This window comes from Schistocerca cancellata, chromosome 5, assembly GCF_023864275.1.
Source record: "Schistocerca cancellata isolate TAMUIC-IGC-003103 chromosome 5, iqSchCanc2.1, whole genome shotgun sequence".
NCBI lineage: Eukaryota > Metazoa > Arthropoda > Insecta > Orthoptera > Acrididae > Schistocerca > Schistocerca cancellata.
The window spans coordinates 249,025,532-249,045,681 of NC_064630.1; the positions used below are offsets into that span (position 1 = coordinate 249,025,532).

Sequence of the window (20,150 nt, forward strand, 5' to 3'; positions counted from 1 at the left end):
AGCAGTCTTCATGAACAGTTTCCTCAATTTTTTGCACCAACTCATCAGTCAAACTGGAAGGTCTTCCACTTCTCCATTCGTCATGAACATTTGATCTGCCTCCATTAAACTCCCTACACCACTTAAACACACTCATTCTGCTCACAACACCTTTTCCATAAGCTGTTTTCCTGTGTGAAAAAATTTCAGTATGTGTTATTCCCTCCTTGAGTAGGAAGCGGATCAAAGCATGTGGCTCGCGCATTTCTGACCAACACTTTTCACATAACTGGACACTACAATGTGAGTTTACGTACTATTGTATTTCTGTGATGTTCGACCCCCCCCCCTGAATTATTACACACAAATGCAATGAAAACTGTAGCAACTTCAAAAGTATGCTAGACATTAATTTCTAATGCAAAATTGTATATTTGACACCTGCAATAACTATCCAATCTGAAACTTACTGCTCCTTCTCCTTTGGTGCAGTGTCTATTGCTCCATCTCCCTTTCTCATTGGCTGTCAATATTTTCCCCTTTACATTCATCTCTTTTTATCATGTCCCTTCCATTATGCACATCTCTCCACCACACACACTGTGGCAACTCCTGCACCGAACTACTACTTCCTCCATCAGTTCTTCACACTTGCTCTGCATTTACCATTTCACTTCTGTCACTATTTATTTTAGCTTCCTCTGCACAAACATCCTCAATAGCAATTGTCTTGTTACACTCAACCAATGCCCAGCTAGATCCAAGCCAACAACCTCCTTTCTGACAGCCACACCCTCACATAACAAATTCTCCTTTCAACATATCACGCATGAATATGCTGTGACACTGCCATTGACACCTTAATGGCATTTTCCGATTCCAATATGATCATGAATCATCTTGAGACACCCTTTCTATGCTATATAGAAATCTAAACGCCTCAATTATTTCAAATTCATTGATGTCATCTTCATGATGTTCCAAGACAAGGATACTCTATCCTCATTCCTTCAGAACCTAAATGTCTACTCACCTCATTCTATTTACCGACTATAAGTCCATCTATATAAGAGGAGTGCAGGACCGCAGCTGTTCAGTGTCAAATGTCGAATCAAAACACCTTCTGCCAGCTAAATTTCCAATTATTTTATTTGAGCAACCAATTTCTGTGCTACATTACACATTCTTCAGGCCTCCTGATTGACATGTAGGAGTAATCCCACCTCTTCTCTGGTCAAATTAGGGGTCAGCATTCAGTGACAGGTATCCATAGATTTTTGACACAACAGAACATTGTGTCACCAAGTGATGATTGAACAGTGACAGGTATCCATAGATTTTTGACACAACAGAACCTTGTGTCACCAAGTGATGATTGAAGGGATCACTGCGTCAAAAATACTGTGATACTATTCACTGAATGCTAGCCCCTATTTTGACCGGACCAGAGGTGGGATTTTTCCTACACATTGGTGGTCGGAGGGGGGCTGAAGATGACATGATGTAGCACTGAAACTGGTTGCTTAACTGGAAATTGAGATGGCTGAAGGTATTTTGGTTTGACATTTTTTATTTTCATTCTATTTAGGTGACCCCTCCTCATCTCGGCAAAAACACATTCTTGGTTATCTATCACCTTCCTGGGGGCTTCACAAAGACCACTGTTCACAACAACCTCATCACTTACCAACTATATCTCAATTTTAACAGCTGCGACCATTCCAATCCAAAAAGTTCCTTCCTACAACCTAACCATCAGTGGGTGCTGCATTGCAATTCTGCAACCACTATGCCAAACATTTTAAATAGGCCTAAGCAGGTCTGATCTCTGACCTTATTCAGAACATATTTCCTGAGTCTTCTCTTTAAATGAAACCAACTGAACACTTCTGAACTACACATGTCTGCTGACAAATCACACAATCAGAGCTCTTTGAAGCTCAATGACTCCTGGGAGTAACATCATCTGTCAGTGCTTCAACTCTACTTATGCCCTAAAAGGAAACACCTGCTCATCACTTTTATCCACCTTCCAAAGTGGTATTTAAATATCCACCAACCTATGTAATGAACCTGTATTTGTCTGTCCTTATGACAATCATGTCCCAAACAACTTGGTTGACCCATAGGTCATACCCCTCTCAAATACTCGGGCACGAGGCAACACCTGCTTGCAAATCTGCTAATCTTCTATTTTGGTACCTCTTCTCCACACTGTCTTAGCAGTATGTTACATCTTGTTCTATGTTCCCCAGCCTTTCTCCTAGTAGCCCTAGGCCCTACGAAGTCTGCCACCCCCCCCCCCCCCCAAATAGGTGTAAGCCACCTTCCTAGCATGCACTGATATGGTTTACACACCCACCATTTTTCTGAACATTCCCACCCATGCTCTCCTTCTCCTCTCCCCAGTCAATATCCCGCTACTCACCCGACATGCTGCAGTGCTGGCAGTGTGTGCTCTTCTTATGCCCTAAAAGGAAACACCTGCTAATCACTTGCACTGAAGCTTTTCATCTGAAGGCATCTCTACAAAAGTGCCGTCATGCCTGGAGGTCTTATGAATATTGCAGAGTATGGACAAAACATATTGGACAGACAAGTACTGACAAGAATGGAGACAGCAGCGACAATTACTGAGTAATAATAAGGACAAAAAGAGGCTGCACACACATTGAGAATGAAAGAGGGGCTTATAAATACAGTCTTTTGAAGGCTATGTGGAAGGGGAAAGGAGGTGAGGGAGAAAGAGATCTCACATTCTGGATGATGTGGCAGATGGCAGCACAAACACCAGCATTAAGGAGGAGGTTGTGGTCCAGCAGAAATGGAGAGGCAAAGGAATTGCTAACAACGCAGAAAAATAACAATGCTGTTGTTGATGACTATGACATATCCTCATTTCTACAACTACTTTCAGCCCTTGCATTTGCATTGGCTTATTAAAAAAAATATATTTAGATATCACCTTTTTACAGATCTCTTTGTGAGTGGCACACATCTCCACGACATCAGACATGCATTTCTCTAAATCAACAGCACAAGATGTGGAGGTAATTTCTTGTAGGTCATCTTGCTTGTTTATTTTAAATTCTGCATCTATCTGCAAACAAATCACAACAACCAAATATACCTATAAATTATCTGATTTATTTCAGAACAGTACATATTGATGTAGTAATTTAGTGAAAAATTGAGATGATTGTGACCACCTCTACTTGAATAGGCTTTATTGTACGAAATAGAAGTTTCTTTAAAAGTAACATCATCAAAATTCATATTATGTACATGTCTCAAATTTGTAAGTACTTGCAAATCAAGGTATCAGATCTTAGATGGTACTTGTTTTCTGGTCCAAGGCTTAATTTTATAACTAATGTTTCATCCCCTACTGCAGAAGAGATCTTAAAAGACAATGGTTAGTATAGGTAGTTCTTTCTCCTTCATGAACAACTGTAAAAAGAAAATTAGTGTACACTGCACTTCCTAAGCCAAACAGTCCTAACAAACTGTTTACATGCAACCATCTGATCACTGGCAAAGATCATAGAGTCAAGCCAACATAAGAGAGGGTGTTCAGTAAGTAACGAAACACATTATTTTTTCCGTGGGCAATTTTGGTTGGAAAAAATGCAGAATTCGTGGGACATTATGGAATATTCCTGCTTAAGCCCTTATAGTTTTATGAAGTTCCGATAGGTGGTGCAACCAGACAAAGCCTTCAGAATAGCATCTGTAATGGTGGTGTGCTCCAAGCAGAGGCACTGAGCTTCTTTTGGCAGAAAACCAGAGCATCGCAGATATTCGCAGGCAGTTGCAGAATATTATGGAGACTTGACAATGAAAAAAAGCAAGGTGAGACATTGGGCAATGCCTCTGTCATCATCGCAACAAGATCGTGCAAACTTGTCTGATAGCCCATGTGCTGGCCAGCTGAACACAGCTGTAATTCCTGTAATGTTGGAACGGAACCTTCTGACTTCCATCTGTTTGGCCCAATGAAGGATGCACTCTACAGGAAGCAGTACATGGATGATGGGGAGATTACTGATGCAGCAAGACATTGGCTCCGACATCGACCAGTAGAATGGTACCATGTGGGCATATAGGCCGTCCCACTAAGATGGCATAAGGCAGGCAGATTGAATGGAGATTATGTTGAAAAATAGGGTTTTGTAGCCAAAACAGTGGGGAATAATATGGTGTATTGGTAACCTGAATAAGATCAAACTGGTTTCAGAAAAAGAATGTGTTATATTACTTATTGAATGCTCCTCGTATGTTCTAGAGCTTGTACTGCAGGATAGTCACTTTATTTAGCGGTAAGGCCTACAACTTATCTAATTTCAGTTCCCTTCTCTTTCTGTTAAGTTGTCTGTACTTGATTTTCTATTGTCCCTCTTCAATTTCTAGTGTATTCACGATCTTGATGAAACCTGCTGAGTAAGCCCATCTGCCCAGTCAACATATCAATTCATGTTCTTTAAGTGCATGCACATTAGTGTTGTACTTTTTATATCTTTTCGCACAGTAAGAAAAAAACACAAGTAATTGTTATGCTAACAGCAGCATTGATAATCATGGAACATTAGCTGCAGACAACTACAATTACTGATTAAAAATAAACAATGCACACGAAGCACTGTTTTCTACCAGGGAATAAAATTTTACAATAAACTGCCCAAGGAAATTAAAGAGAAAGCTAAAACATAGATATTGAGAAATTCCTTTTAAGCACAAATCTTAAATAATACATACTAAATAGTCAAGGATTATTCAGGGAACGTTTAGCAGTGATCCACAAAAATTAAAGAATTATTAATTAATACCTCTGTCATTCTACAGTTTATAGTAGAAATATAGGGCATTATACTGCAAAATCTTATTTCTATTATTTTTTAATTTGTATAAACACACATCTTATTCATCACAGATATCAAGATAAACTGTAGTGCGGTATATGTTTGAGAAGTTAATGCTGCAGAGACACAAAGCACTCAATTGGTGGATCTGACTGTTTCACCATATTAAATCTATGCAAATCCAAATAGCCCAATGTTGCCAATACCTAGAAAATACCGTTCCAATTGCAAATCCAAACAAGTCCAAAATCACAGCACGCTCACAACAACAGTACTGATACAGCGTGTTAGTACATGCATCATATACAACCATCATGTGGCTGCCTTTTAGGTAATACAAATGAACATTCAAAGGTGTTTACAGCGGAACTCTACAGACAAGAAGATGACTGGAAGGGAATCCACTTTCCCTTGGATCATCTGACCCCAATGCTGCTAAGCACACCTGGAATGCACTTGCGCAAAGTTTGGTCATCTGAAACTCAGCTCTGATCAATCTCTACAAGTTATAGCCGGTATTTGAATGAACGTACAACAATATGGCCGCCCAGTACTTCCTGTGTCTTTAAGAAGTACATTTGAGACATGTCACTGGCCACATCAGGACAAAAGCGGCTTCAAAGTACATGTTCTAATTCAGTGGTTCTTGAGTGTAAGCACAGAAGCAAACAATTTAATCATGTCAGCAATAGTTGGTTGGTTGGGTGTTCCATTGATCAATCGCACGGTACGGTAGCCGTTATGATGTGGAACGTGTCAAGTGCACAAGAAATGCACATATGAAACAAAATATTTTATAAAATACAGAGTTAAGGATTAATATTTCTATTATTTACCCCATTCCCTTAAATGGCACAAAATGCATATACTATATTTATAGATTTATTTATTCTTACTCAAGAATTCATCTATGGTATACAAGGAGTTGTCAAGGAGATTTCAATTTATTTTTGAAGCCATCACTGCTGTCTGTCAGACACTTTATCTCATATGGTAATTTGTCAAAAATTTTTATCGCAGCATATTTTACCCCTTTCTGTGGCAAAGATAGGTCAAGCACAGGATAGTGCAAATCTTTCTTTTTTCTGGTATTATAATCATGAATATCACTGTTGTTTTTAAACTGGCCCATGTTGTTGAGAACAAATTTCATTAGTTCCCAATATTTTAAAAAGATGCCTACTCAAGAATTCATCTATGGTATACAAGGAGTTGTCAAGGAGATATGATTTCAATTTATTTTTGAAGCTATCACTGCTGTCTGTCACACACTTTATCTCATCTGGTGATTTGTCAAAAATTTTTATTGCAGCATATTTTACCCCTTTCTGTGTCAAAGATAGGTCAAGCAAAGGATAGTGCAAGTCTTTCTTTTTTCTGGTATTATAATCATGAATATCACTGTTGTTTTTGCAACTATGAACCCCGCACATTATTCTAACCACTTTCTTTTGAGCAGTGAATACTTTTTGTCTAAATGTTGAGTTACCCCAAAACATTATTCCGTATGACATCAGAGAGTGAAAGTATGCAAAGTATGTTAGCTTACTAATTTCTATATCCTCAAAATTGGCAATTATTCTGATTGCAAAAGTTGCTGAACCTAGTCGCTTTAGGAGATCCAAAACATGAATTTTCCAATTAAAATTCTCATCTGTATGTACACCCAAAAACTTAGTATGCTCTACCCTGTCTACTGACTTCTGTTGATGTGTTATATTTATTGAAGGAACCATACTTTTTGCAGCAGAAAATTGGATGTACTGTGTTTTTTCAAAGTTTGGAGCAAGCCCATTTGTAGAAAACCAATTAATGACTTTTCCAAAGACATTATTTGCATCATTTTCAATTGTACTTTCTTTTACTGGATTAATAATGATGCTTGTATCATTAGCAAACAGTGTCAGTTCAGCTTCCTGTTTCAGATAGGAAGGGAGGACATTCACATATATCAAGAACTGAAGGGGACCCATGATTGAACCCTGTGGAACACCTAATGTAATTTCACCCCAGTTAGATGAAGTGGCAAACTTATTTAAATCACTTGACCCACGTAAGGATACTTTTTACTTCCTGTTCTGTAGGTATGACTTAAACCACTCACATACTATTCCATTTATACCATAGAATTGTAATGTCATGGTTCACAATCAAATGCATTGGGCAAGTCACAGAAAAATCCTATAGGTGACATTTTACTATTTAAAGACTCTATTATGTGGACAGTGAAATTGTATATTGCTGTCTCAGTGGAACAGCATTTTTGAAATAAAAACTGTGATTTACTAAGTATCCCATTACTGTTGAGATGGCTGACCACTCGAATACATTACTTTCTCGAAGATTTTTGAGAATGCTGTCAGCAAGGATACTGGCTGATAATTATTGATGTCTGTGGTGTCCCCCTTTTTGCAGAGAGGCCTGACAATGGCATATTTTAACCTGTCTGGGAAAATACCTTGAGTTAGTGAAGCATTACATACGTGACACAGAACATCAGCTGTAATTGCTCCACGTTGTTTTAATATCTTATTAGAGATGTCATCTAATCCAACAGAACATTTATTTTTCAGAGATTTAATAATTTTACTCATTTCACAAGAGGTTGTTAGGTGAAACTTAATCTGACTAATTTTTTTTCAAAACAGACTCTTCCATGTACTGTCTAGCTTTTTCTTTTGAACTGTTCTCACCAATTTTTTTCTCCTACACTTAAGAAGTGATTGTTAAATACATTAGCTTCTTGTGTACTGTTGGTTAGGATGGTCTCGTTCTCTTTAACAGTAATAGTACCTACCCCAGTGAATACTTTTCCTGTCTCCCTTCTAACAACATTCCATATTGATTTGATTTTACTGCCAGAGTTGTTAATTTCTTCTCTAACATACATATTTCTTGATTTCCAAACAACTTTTCTCAGTACGTTACAATAATTTTTACAGTGTAAAACTACTTCTGGATCTTTACTAGTTCTTGCTGTCTCATACAGTTTTCTTTTTCTTTCTGAAGACACTTTATATCTGTAGTGTGTAAATGTGTGTGAAATCTTATGGGACTTAACTGCTACGGTCATCACTCCCTAAGCTTACACACTACCTAACCTAAATTATCTTAAGGACAAACACACACGCCCATGCCCAAGGGAGGACTCGAACCTCTGCCCGGACCAGCCAAATACCTGTAGTAATCCAAGGTTTCTTTGAAAAGTGTGTGGTTTACACTTAGTAATTTTCTTTGGGAAACAATGTTCAAAGAGAGATATACATTTATCAAGAAATATTTTGCACTTATCATTACCATTTGGCTCATTATATACATCTCCCCAATTAACATTTCTTAAGCTTTCTCTGAAGTGCTGTATAGATACCGGGTTGAGCGACCTCACACTTTTACTTAATGGTTTCTGAACTGTACACCCTGTTAGGTTTGGTAAGTTAATCAGTTGTGCATCATAGTCTGACAATCCATTTACCACAGGGAAAGCATGTGTTTGTTTTACACCCTCTTTCTGTACAGACACATTATCTGTTAGCTACTGTCCTGAGCTATACATGTAGGGAAATTGATCACTTATTCTAAGTTATATGTTGTTAATAACACTTCTAGTTCACTTTTCCTATCAGAATTAGTTAGAAAGTTTACACTGAAATCACCACAGATTAATAACTTCTTCTTTTTGTCTGACAGACAGCATAATAGGGAGTCAAACTTTTTTATGAACAGCTCCCAGTCTCCTAATGGGGACCAGTAGACTGTTGCTAATATCATTACTACATTATCTAGCTGAAGTTCACATGCACAAACCTCAAAGTGCTGATCAACACAAAATTTGCTTACTTCTACAGTTTTGCATTTATAACCTTGTTTTACAAAAATGGCAACTCCTCCTTTATCCATCCTAGATCTACAAGTGTAAGATGCTAAATTATACCCACTTATACTGACACTATCCAAGCCCACAGATGTAAGCAATATAACAAAATAACAACATACACAGGGGGTATTGAAGCACTGACAATTACAGATGTTTGTAACTGAATATTAGGTGGAAACTTTATTTGAAAACACTCACCACAGAATTAAGTTTCAATCTTTTAGTCTTTATTAAGCTTTCAGAACAAGCTTCTGGGTACACTTTTCTACAATGCGCAACAGTGAGTATTAGCTGTTCACATTCTTCTCCATAATCTGAAAGAAAGGTCAACATTTAAGACAGATACATTTGATTCAAAGCACTAATTCTCGTACTATTGTCTCTTTATCCAGTAATTACAATTACTGGATAAAGAGACAATAGGGGAAATAATAATAGGCTTACATTAAGAATGTCTGTTAATAAATTCGGCAAAAAAATACTTCTTGGACTAAAAATATTAATGTGTAGATACAGGGAAACACAAACAATGCGTTTCCATCTTTAATGGAATGTCTATGAACAAGTGAAGCTACATAATTACTGTAAATAAGAATAGGCCTCCGGTATGTTCTGCCAGTCGTAAAAGGTGACGAAAAGAACAAACCACTAATATAGCCAACCCCCCTTTTAGTGTGATTAGTTGGTTCAGGACAGAACTAAAGAAGCCTCGGGCAAGCACCGTCATGGTCGGGGACGACGTTTGAACCCTATGCCCGCCCACAATGGTAACAACATTGCTAGCCAACTGGAAAATCCAAATAGAGGTGTTTTGCAGGATATGCTTCCTGCAACCACCCTAGAAGGAAAACAGAGACAGAGGATGAGATGGTCAGATGAAGTTAATCGACACCTCATGTTCTGTTATTACCAAGCAACAAACCTAGGAACCAACACAACTGGATACAGATCACAAGTATACACAACATTTATTATCAGAGACCCAGAATTAAGATTTTTAACAGAACAACGACTAGCTGATCAGATCCGTGTAACAATCAAAAATAACAGGATACCCCAGTCAGAATTAGAAAACATCAAACAACAAGTACAACAACAAAATAATGTGCAATCAGAAGAAGAAGATAATACAGTAATGGACTCAAACATCCCAGAGCAAACAAACAAAGAACAACACACATCAATTAATCAATCAGAGGAAAACGAAAGCTTAAGACAGCCACCAGAACAAGCACAAATAGAACTCTAAGTACCACACATGTTAGATATAGAAGAAAAATTTCAGCTGACATGTATAGAATAAAAAGACACAAATGCAGACATTAGAGACCATTCTTGCATAGACCGCCAAATAACCCACAAGTCAAAACAACAATAAAAACTATCAACACAATCATACACAACAAAATAAATGAAAACACAACTATGGAAGAGTTACAACTACTGGTTTATATAGGAGCACTCACTACACTAAATATACACACTAGGCAGAGATCAGAACCAACCAACACACAGAAGAAGCCCACAAAACCAGCATGGTAACACAGGCTACAGATCAGAATAGAAAAACTGGGAAAAGACATCGGGCAGCTAACACGATTTATAAGAAATGAAATGTCAGAAAAAAAACGAAAAAGGTTAGGTAAAATCTCACAACAAGAAGTGCTAGAGCAATTAGATGAAAAGAAGCAGAAATTACAAGCATTGGCCAAACGACTTAAAGATACAAAAAAAGTGAAAATAGAAGGACACAAAACCAAACATTCAACACAAACCAAAAGAAATTTTACCAGACAATAGATAACACACACATTAAAATAGACAATCCACCAAACATAACAGACATGGAACACTTCTGGAGCAACATATGGTCAAACCCGGTACAACATAACAGGTATGCACAGTGGATACAAGCAGAAACAGATACATACAAGATGATACCACAAATGCCTGAAGTGATAATTTTGCAACATGAAGTCACCCAAGCAATTAATTCTACTCACAATTGGAAAGCCCCTGGAAAAGATAAAATAGCAAATTTCTGGCTAAAGAAGTTCACCTCAACACATTCACATCTAACTAAATTATTTAACAGTTACATTGCAGACCCATACACATTCCCTGATACACTCACACATGGGATAACTTATCTGAAACCTAAAGATCAAGCAGACACAGCAAAGCCAGCTAAATATTGCCCCATAACATGCCTACCAACAATATACAAAATATTAACTTCAGTCATTACACAGAAATTAATGACACATACAACACAGAACAAAATTATAAATGAAGAACAAAAAGGCTGTTGCAAAGGAGAACGAGGATGTAAAGAGCAACTGATAATAGATGCAGAGGTGACATATCAAGCTAAAACTAAACAAAGGTCGCTACACTACGCATACATTGATTACCAAAAAGCTTTTGATAGTGTTCCCCACTCATGGTTACTACAAATATTGGAAATATACAACGTAGATCCTAAATTGATACAGTTCCTAAACATAGTAATGAATAATTGGAAAACCACACTTAATATCCAAACAAATTCAAATAATATCACATCACAGCCAATACAGATTAAGCGTGGAATATACCAAAGAGACTCATTAAGTCCTTTCTGGTTCTGCCTTGCTCTGAACCCACTATCCAACATGCTAAATAATACAAATTATGGATACAATATTACTGGAACATACCCACACAACATCACACATTTGCTATACATGGATGATCTAAAACTACTGGCAGCAACAAATCAACAACTCAAAATATGGCTTTTGGAACAGACAAATGTAAGAAAAATAGCATAGTCAAGGGAAAACACACTAAACAGGAAGATTACATATTGGATAACCACAGCGACTGCATAGAAGCGAAGGAAAAAACAGATGTCTATAAATATCTAGGATACAGACAAAAAATAGGAATAGATAATACAAATATTAAAGAAGAACTAAAAGAAAAATATAGACAAAGACTAACAAAAATACTAAAAACAGAATTGACAGCAAGAAACAAGACAAAAGCTATAAATACTTATGCATACCAATATTGACCTACTCATTTGGAGTAGTGAAATGGAATAACACCGACCTAGAAGCACTCACTCAATACATTTACACGATCACAATGCCACAAGTATAGAATAAATCACATACATTCAGCAACTGAAAGATTCACATTAAGCAGAGAGGAAGGAGGAAGGTGATTTATCGACATAAAAAACCTACATTATGGACAGGTAGACAATTTAAGAAAATTCTTTCTAGAACGAGCAGAAACTAGCAAAATACACAAAGCAATCACTCATATAAATACATTGGCTACACCACTGCAATTTCATAACCACTTCTACAACCCTTTAGATCACATAACATCAACAGATATGAAGAAAGTAAATTGGAAAAAGAAAACACTACATGGCAAGCACCCGTATCAACTAACACAGTCACACATCGATCAAGACGCATCCAACACATGGCTAAGAAAAGGCAATATATACAGTGAGACGGAAGGATTCATGATTGCAAAACAGGATCAAACAATAAACACCAGATATTACAGCAAGCATATTATTAAAGATCCCAATACCACAACAGATAAATGCAGACTTTGCAAACAACAAATAGAAACAGTAGATCACATCACAAGCGGGTGTACAATACTAGCAAATACAGAATACCCCAGAAGACATGACAATGTAGCAAAAATAATACATCAACAGCTTGCCTTACAACATAAACTTATAAAACAACATGTTCCCACATACAAGTATGCACCACAAAATGTACTGGAGAATGATGAATACAAATTATACTGGAACAGAACCATTATAACAGATAAAACAACACCACATAACAAACCTGACATCATACTCACCAATAAAAAGAAGAAATTAACACAACTAATCGAAATATCCATACCCAATACAATAAACATACAAAAGGAAACAGGAGAAAAAATTGAAAAATACGTCCAACTGGCTGAGGAAGTCAAGGACATGTGGCATCAGGATAAAGTTGACATTATACCAATTATACTATCAACTACAGGAGTCACACCATACAATATCCACCAGTACATCAATGCAATACAGCTACATCCAAACATATACATACAACTACAGAAATCCGTAATTATTCATACATGTTCAATTACCCAAAAGTTCCTAAATGCAATATAACATATACCGTACAGTTAAAAGGAAGTCACGCTTGATCAATGTCCGCGTCACTTTCCATTTTTGACCAGACATAACGTCTGAGAAAAGAAAGAATAATAATAATAATAATAATAATAATAATAATAATAATAATAGGAATAACTCAACATATGAATGAATTCTGTACTACGAAAAATACATCTCATCCTGGTGTTTAGAGAAGGGAGCAGAGAAAACTTTACAAGGATGAACCAAGATGGGAAAAAGCTGGACTTTGAATTCTAAGGAGGTTACACACCTTTTAAGAGTACTTCTACATGAATCTGCTGAATGAACATTAAATCACAGCAAAGTGATTACTGAGTAATATCAAAATTCCCACGTGTTTTTTCCTGATATGTTCCATACACCCATCTTGGGCTGTTCACTTATTGGTTTACGCAATGAATAACATAATCTAATCTAGGCTGTAAGATTTAAGACTTCATGTTTCTCACTGCACAGACTGTATAGCAGCCTTCATAATGCCAGCATTCAGCAATAAATTAATTCATCATGCTTCATAGATCACTTCAACCAGGAGAACCTCTGTGGGTGTAGAATAAGTCAAGATACACAATATAACTGCCACTCACCATAAAGATGACAGGTTTAGTAGCAGATAGGCACAATGAGATGACTGTTACACATTGAGCTTTTGGCCAAAGCTTTCTTCAGCAAAGGAAACACACAAATATTCACACAAGCAAGCACACCTCATGTACACATGACTGTGGTCTTGAGCTGCTCTGGTGAACAGTTTCTTCATTAGGCCTGTCAGCAACTCAACATACCATCCTCATGGTGAGTACCAATTTATTCTTTTCACAATATTGTTCATATTACAACTTGGACTTTCAATTGTTCAGGATATTTGGGGTTATTCATAAGTACTTTCAGAGTTCCAGAAGGCCGCTGCACAAAAACTATCAAACAAAGAAAAATGATGCATATCAGTTGATAAAGCATCTCTCCAAGTTTTTATTCACACTGTAAGCGGTCAATATGGGCACTGTTTGCGACACAGACATTCAAGTCACTGCCCGGAAAAGCATGACAACGGGCCACTTTAGCAATCTGTTCATTGGCGCCAATCTGCAGGCACAAACTAATTCATTGCATCAACATGGAGTGGATGATGTGTCTAAATGTTCTTAAAAGCCTTCCGCCTAGAAATGTGCCTGTTACTAAACCTTGGTGCGTATTACGAAGATAAACTTTGAGAGATGCTCTATCCACTGATATGTGCCATTTTCCTGAATGTCATGTAATTTTCATACAGTCATATTCTGAAAGTCTAGAGCTATTTACAAATAATTCTGTAAATGAAAGTGTAATGTAACGACCAAACATGGGTGTATTAGTGCAAGCCTGAGCAGTGTATTGCAGCTGCACTGACAGCAGGCGAGCATGGGCTGTTGTCACTAACAATTCAACCAGGCCAGAGCAATGTTTTGGAGCAGTTAGCTTGCTGAAACAGCAAACTCAGCAGTATTGCACAGACTGGTGCAGCAAGGAGCAAGGCAGATTTCCGGACTGACAGTAGCAGTAGTGTCCTAAGATATGTGACCGGGAGTAGCACATATGCACAACAAGTGGGTCACTGCTGGCTGTAAGTACTAGTCATTTTGTAATAGAATTATTCCGAGTCTCTCAGACCAACCAGGATGACAGAGCTGTGCTGCTGGACAACAAAGCCACAAGGATCTGCCAGTACAAGTTATCAGTTCAAGGCCTAGAAATCAACGGTTGAAGGCAACTGCAGGGCAACAGCTCTACACATCAAGCCCCTCCCAAGATTTGTGCAATAAAGCAGCTGGTCACACCACGTCATCTCCGTTAGCATGCCTGACTCCTGCTCAAGGGGCAGCGGGTCACTCCATACACACCATCTGTCTATTGCAATTGCAGGATCGGTGCCTCAATGTGGTGGACATCCCTCACCATGATGTAGCTGGGCAATGCCTGCTGCCATTGCAGACAAAGCATTGTCAAGTGCACACCTTGGTGTGAAAAGTACATGGCTGGCCTATGTAAGGGGACCGCTGGTGAGCGACTACTGCATCACCATCGCAGTACATGCTGGCTGGCAGCCGGCCATCAGAATTCAGCAGTCAGCTGACCACTAACGCAATGTACCAGGTCTGCTCTTCACTTACATCACCAAGTACTCAAGACGTCAGTCAAGAAAATGAATTTTAATTCTCATGTACAGCCCAGCTTCTTAAAGTTGTCGAGCATGTCTGCAACGATTGTCCTGTAGTTTGGATCTCTTCTGTTTCCTAGGAAACTGGTAATAACTAATTTAAAAGACGTCCATGCTGCCTTTTCTTTTGTTTCCATTTTGTCGACAAATTTGCGATCTGTCATAAGTTTTCTAATATCTGGTCCGACAAAGATTCCTTGATTTAGCTTTGCCTCGGATAAACCAGGAAACTGTCCACAAAGATATCGGAAAAAAACCCTTCTTTTGGCAATGGCTTAACAAATTGTTTCATCAGTCCCAACTTAATGTGAAGAGGTGGAAGAAACACCTTTTTGGGATCCAACATTTTTAACCCTTCCAGTAAGGTTTTATCAAGGGCCAAGCTTTTTTCATGTAGTGTTGCTTTCTGTCTCTACTGTCCCATTCACAGAGAAAACAAGGGAACTTTGTATAGCTACTTTGTTGACCAAGCAACATTGAAATTACTTTTAAATCACCACATAGTGTCCATTTGTGGTCTGAATAGCAGAGTTTGCTTAAAACCAGTTCGAGGTTGAAGCGAGTGTCCAACTGGTATAGAAGCATACTTATTGCCATTGTGTAGAAGTACTGATTTAAGACTTCTTTTTGAAGAATAAATAAAAAGTCTCCACTCATCATGAGCATATTCTATTTTGAAACATGCCACAAGTCCACGAACATCACTGCAAAACACTAGGCCAACTTCTTGAGAGAAGAAAGATACAAACTCCTTTTCCCTCAATTGATACCAAGAAAAGGATGTACCCAGAGCCAACATACGTTTATCTTTCAATCTAGATCTTAAAACCTCTGCTGATTCTTTAGAAAGGCCTAGTTCTCTAATTAAACTGTTCAGTTCATATTGTGAGAATGGAACGGGGTCTGTTGTGCCAGGATCATGATCATCTATATCATCCAAAGAGTCTGGAGGAGAGTATTGGTACTTCAGGTACATGATGAACAAGGCGAATGGCTGATTGAATGTTAGGGTAAGAAATATTATTTTTGTTTTTCAAATTGAAACCTCGTACATTGCAAGAACAAAAATAGCAGTCATCACTATAATTATTGGGCTCCCTCCAAGCCATTGGTATTCCAAAACGTAAGGACTGCTTTTTACATTGAAACCATTGCCTCAGTTCTTCAACACACACTAAACAAACTTTGTGTGGGGCACAAGGCTTATCTTGATCGCCTAACTTTATACCAAAATAGGCAAAATATGCTTTTTCAGCAAAATCAAGAATGTTTCTTTGTTGCTTTTTTTAACAGTATAGTTACCATGAATGTAGCAGAAGCAATCTGGCAAGTTTATACATCCTCTGGTAGCCATTGCCCATAAAACAACTTCACAACACAAGAAAACAGTCACTACTTTAAAGCACTAGTAACAACAACATGTGAACAGCACAGAGTGAAGAGATACTATGAACTGAAGGACAATAGCAGAAGCCCACTACTTGGTGATGGCGAGGGGGAGGGGCAGCGCGACGTACAGGCACTGACCTAAAAATACTGCTGGTTTCTCCTAAACAATCTTTTTTTACGTATATCTAGTATAAAAACGGCTAAATAACAGTTTATGGAGATCCTAAAAACCAAAATTGAAACTCACTAGAGTGCTGAAATATCGAAAAAAGCTAAAACTAGACAAGCAGTTTGTGAAATAACTGTACGTGACTGCATTTTTTCACTATTTTTCCTGAAATCAGCATTGAAAACACTATAAAAACTACTTGATAAATTTGAAACAATTTTTATGCCACAGAACTGTGTAATTATTGCGGGTAGCAAAATTGCGACCGGTGGGAAAGTGAAAATGTACATGACACGTACAGAAGCATTGAAGAACACAGTCCGCTTGAACAGTTGGAGAAAGGGCTTTTACCAAGCTATAAAAAAGACAATAGTGTGATGTATTTTCAGGAGTAGTTGTGCATAACTGTGAAGAGAGATGGAGAATTTGTGGATTTTACAGACAGGATAATTGTAATGAGCACACTTACAAGTAAGGGAAATGTGATGCATCAAACGCAGTTTTGCTGCAAGAAGCTAGGGAGAGGCCACTCAATGCTTTTTCTGATGGGACTGCTGCTGGACATGTCAACAAGGGTGTGTACAGGTGCAGCAAAGGATCTACATTCTGTTATAACGTTTGAAAAGGAATGCGAAGAAATTTACATAAAACAGGTTAGGAGATAGACATGAGGTACGTTCTGTGAACATTAAGTGTTACGGAGATGGAAAGAAAGGGAGTTTACAGGGGCAGCATCACCAGACACAGGGAAATACAGGAAATGGGGTGTATCAGTAGGAGAACTTTGATAATAGACAAAGGGGTGGAAAATGAGGTGGAAGGCAGCTGTTAATTGCAAGAGAGAACCCTGAGTCCACCTGAAGACTTTCCTCTTACAATTGGATGTAATAAATACTTATGCAGAGGTGGAATGTGCAGTAATAGATGCCTTGAGAGGTAAAGAGTACAAGTTTATAGTGGACAAAGGGTTGCATGTGCCTGTTGCCAGTACAAACTTAGTCAAGACAAGACGTGGACAAGAAAAAAAAATCCCGGATTTTTCCCGGATAAAACACAATTTATCCCGGATGAAATTACGTATAAAGTGGGTGAAAATACATCCGTGTTAAGCAACAGTATACTTTCCCTCGGAGCTGTAAAACCTATCAGTCCTTTGAATAGTGAAGGTCTTATACTGGCTGAGGACGTCCCAGCACTTTAGGAAACAGGAAAAACAATGCGTTTGGAAAGATGTTTGATGCGAGACAATATGGACAGATTTTATTTTCGTATTGCGAAAGTATATACACAAATTCCACAAGTTACAGCACGGTAGCTTCCGAAGCCTTAAAATAGAGATTGCGTTAAGCGATGCACTTTTGTCACCTAGTCATACCTCATGTCACGTGATCTCGCTAGCGAATGACGGCAGTTATTCAGAGCGCGAGGCCTACGAGAAAGACAGGCTGCGGCGCATACGTTACGAACGTAGGTCGTGCTCGCTCAACTCAGCAAAGTGCGTTTCTACACCGGTTAACGTAAGTAAATGTGTATGTACGAACGAGAATTACACCGACTATTGGAATCCACTATTATTAGTCCTACAATGATAGGAAGTCCGTAGGCCTACTAACAGGCTCTAATTTGGCAATTAAAATCAAACCAAAATGATGATCAATTGCGTAAGGCACCACATCTTCTATGAAAGGAGAACTGTTACGAAGAAGAGACTAAACGCTGTAAACAAGCGATTATACGATTTCTATAGAGAATTGATTTTAAATTTTGTTGTACAAACAGTAATCAGTGAGACTTCATAATAACAGATTCCAGTACAAGATGAAATTCTCGTTAGTATGCACGCACCCGGTTGCAAGTTAACAGATGTAAATACGCATTTTGCCCGCTGAGCTAGAAGAACGAGCGAGCTGAGGCCGGGCCGCGGCCTGTCTTTCTCGTGAGCCTCGATCAGTGCATAAGACATGTTATGTAATCAACCACTAGCAGCATCATTGTTAAGTAGCACGACCATACAAAGACGAAAGGTTAATGGGTTAAAGTAATGGAAGTACACTATATCTTCACGAAAAGCTGAACTTTCACATATAATATTGGGCATTAACAATGTTTCGCTGTTTTTCCTCGAAGGGCGTGGTTAGGCAGGAACCTAAGAATGCTTCAGAAACTAAACTGCTGTATTTGATGTATTTCATATATATACTTTCGTATTATGCAAACATGCAGTCCAAATGCCGATGCGAATCAAAGATCTTTCCAAAACGCGTTGTTTTTTGCTGGATTTCGTTTCCTAAAGTGCTCGGAAGTATAAAACCCCTAAACTTTCCATAAGCCGTTTTCCAATAACACTACTTAGTTTTTATTTCGTGATCATAGCTGCAGCGATTTAGGAGAACCTTTACAAAGTGAAGTTTATACTTAGCTGTAGTCGGTGTCATGTTTTCTCGAAGAGTGATGCATCAACTTTTACATTGTTTTTATTCGAAACTCTGAACATACTGTACAACATTTAAACACCCACTGACGTAGGCTGCGAGCACTCACAAGGTCCAGGGATTTTTTAGAGCATTCTGCGTTCTGCCTGACTAGGACTGGCAATGAAAGATGAGACAGAATAGGAGTCACTATGGCGTCAGCTGGTCAATGCAAAGCCGTCCAGTGGCTGGATGAAGTGGGAAGAGACATCGCTGCGAGCTGAGGAGGCGAGGTGAGATGACCAAGCCAGCAATCGATCACACGAAAGACGATCCATCCCTTTCAGCAGCTAACATCGTTACATGCCTGCTCAAAATCCCAATACCGTGAAACACCGTAATAATACAGCCGCTGTTACCGTGATTAAATACAAATAAAACAATTGCCATTTATACATTCAATGCCAAAAAATATAACTTGGTATATGTAAAGAGAAAAAAATGTCGAGACAGTATTACAGGAAAATACTAGCTGGAAAATAAGTGGTAAACAAAAACATTACGTAAGTTGGTCAATAATTAAAAAAGAAAAGTCTGGAGCAAGAGTCTTGAGATACTAGTTCATTGAGCCGAGTAGCATGTTCTTCAGATGATCATAGACTACCGTGTAACTAGCACGTTTCGGGTTGTTTTTGTGCTCTGTCTTTGCAACAAACATTGGCAAATACAGAAGCAGTTACTAGAGCGCACTCCGCAACATCAAAGTTCTCCAGCCATCGGATCACGCAAATCTTCAAGGGCAAATGTTACAATTCAATGGTCCAAATATACAGAGCTAGTCTGGAATGGAAATCCTTAAATAGGTTTTACAAGGCATGTACAAACTGAATTATCATCCAGAGTGTTTCCTTTACTGCAGACTTGATTAGCAGAAAAATATGGAGAGGGGGCTTGCAAGTACGTCAAAGAACAGCAAGAAAACATAACGTGAAGACAACAATAACAGCTGAACAGGGTTTATTACGTTTCTAGGTACGGAGGGGTACATAAAAGGTGGCA

The 20,150-nt window shown here is 38.2% G+C and overlaps 2 protein-coding genes across 10 annotated transcripts in view; one reads left to right on the top strand and one right to left on the bottom strand.

The window, feature by feature from the left end:
* The window catches only part of LOC126188953 (uncharacterized), a 267,426-nt gene that overhangs the window by 224,736 nt on the left and 22,540 nt on the right, over positions 1–20,150 (bottom strand). Inside the window, exons 2-3 of one of the 3 annotated variants that reach the window (XM_049930707.1) lie at positions 8,911–9,026; positions 2,945–3,079 (exon numbers count right to left, since the gene is read on the bottom strand). The exons of 1 other annotated variant lie outside the window; for it this stretch is intronic. In XM_049930707.1, the coding sequence (XP_049786664.1) occupies positions 2,945–3,079; positions 8,911–9,026 (251 nt within the window). The remainder of the gene's footprint in view (positions 1–2,944; positions 3,080–8,910; positions 9,027–20,150) is intronic. One more of the 3 variants, XM_049930710.1, reaches the window with a different exon arrangement.
* Positions 1–20,150, top strand: part of LOC126188951 (RNA-binding protein EWS-like) — a 169,453-nt gene that overhangs the window by 40,269 nt on the left and 109,034 nt on the right. The window lies entirely within an intron of this gene.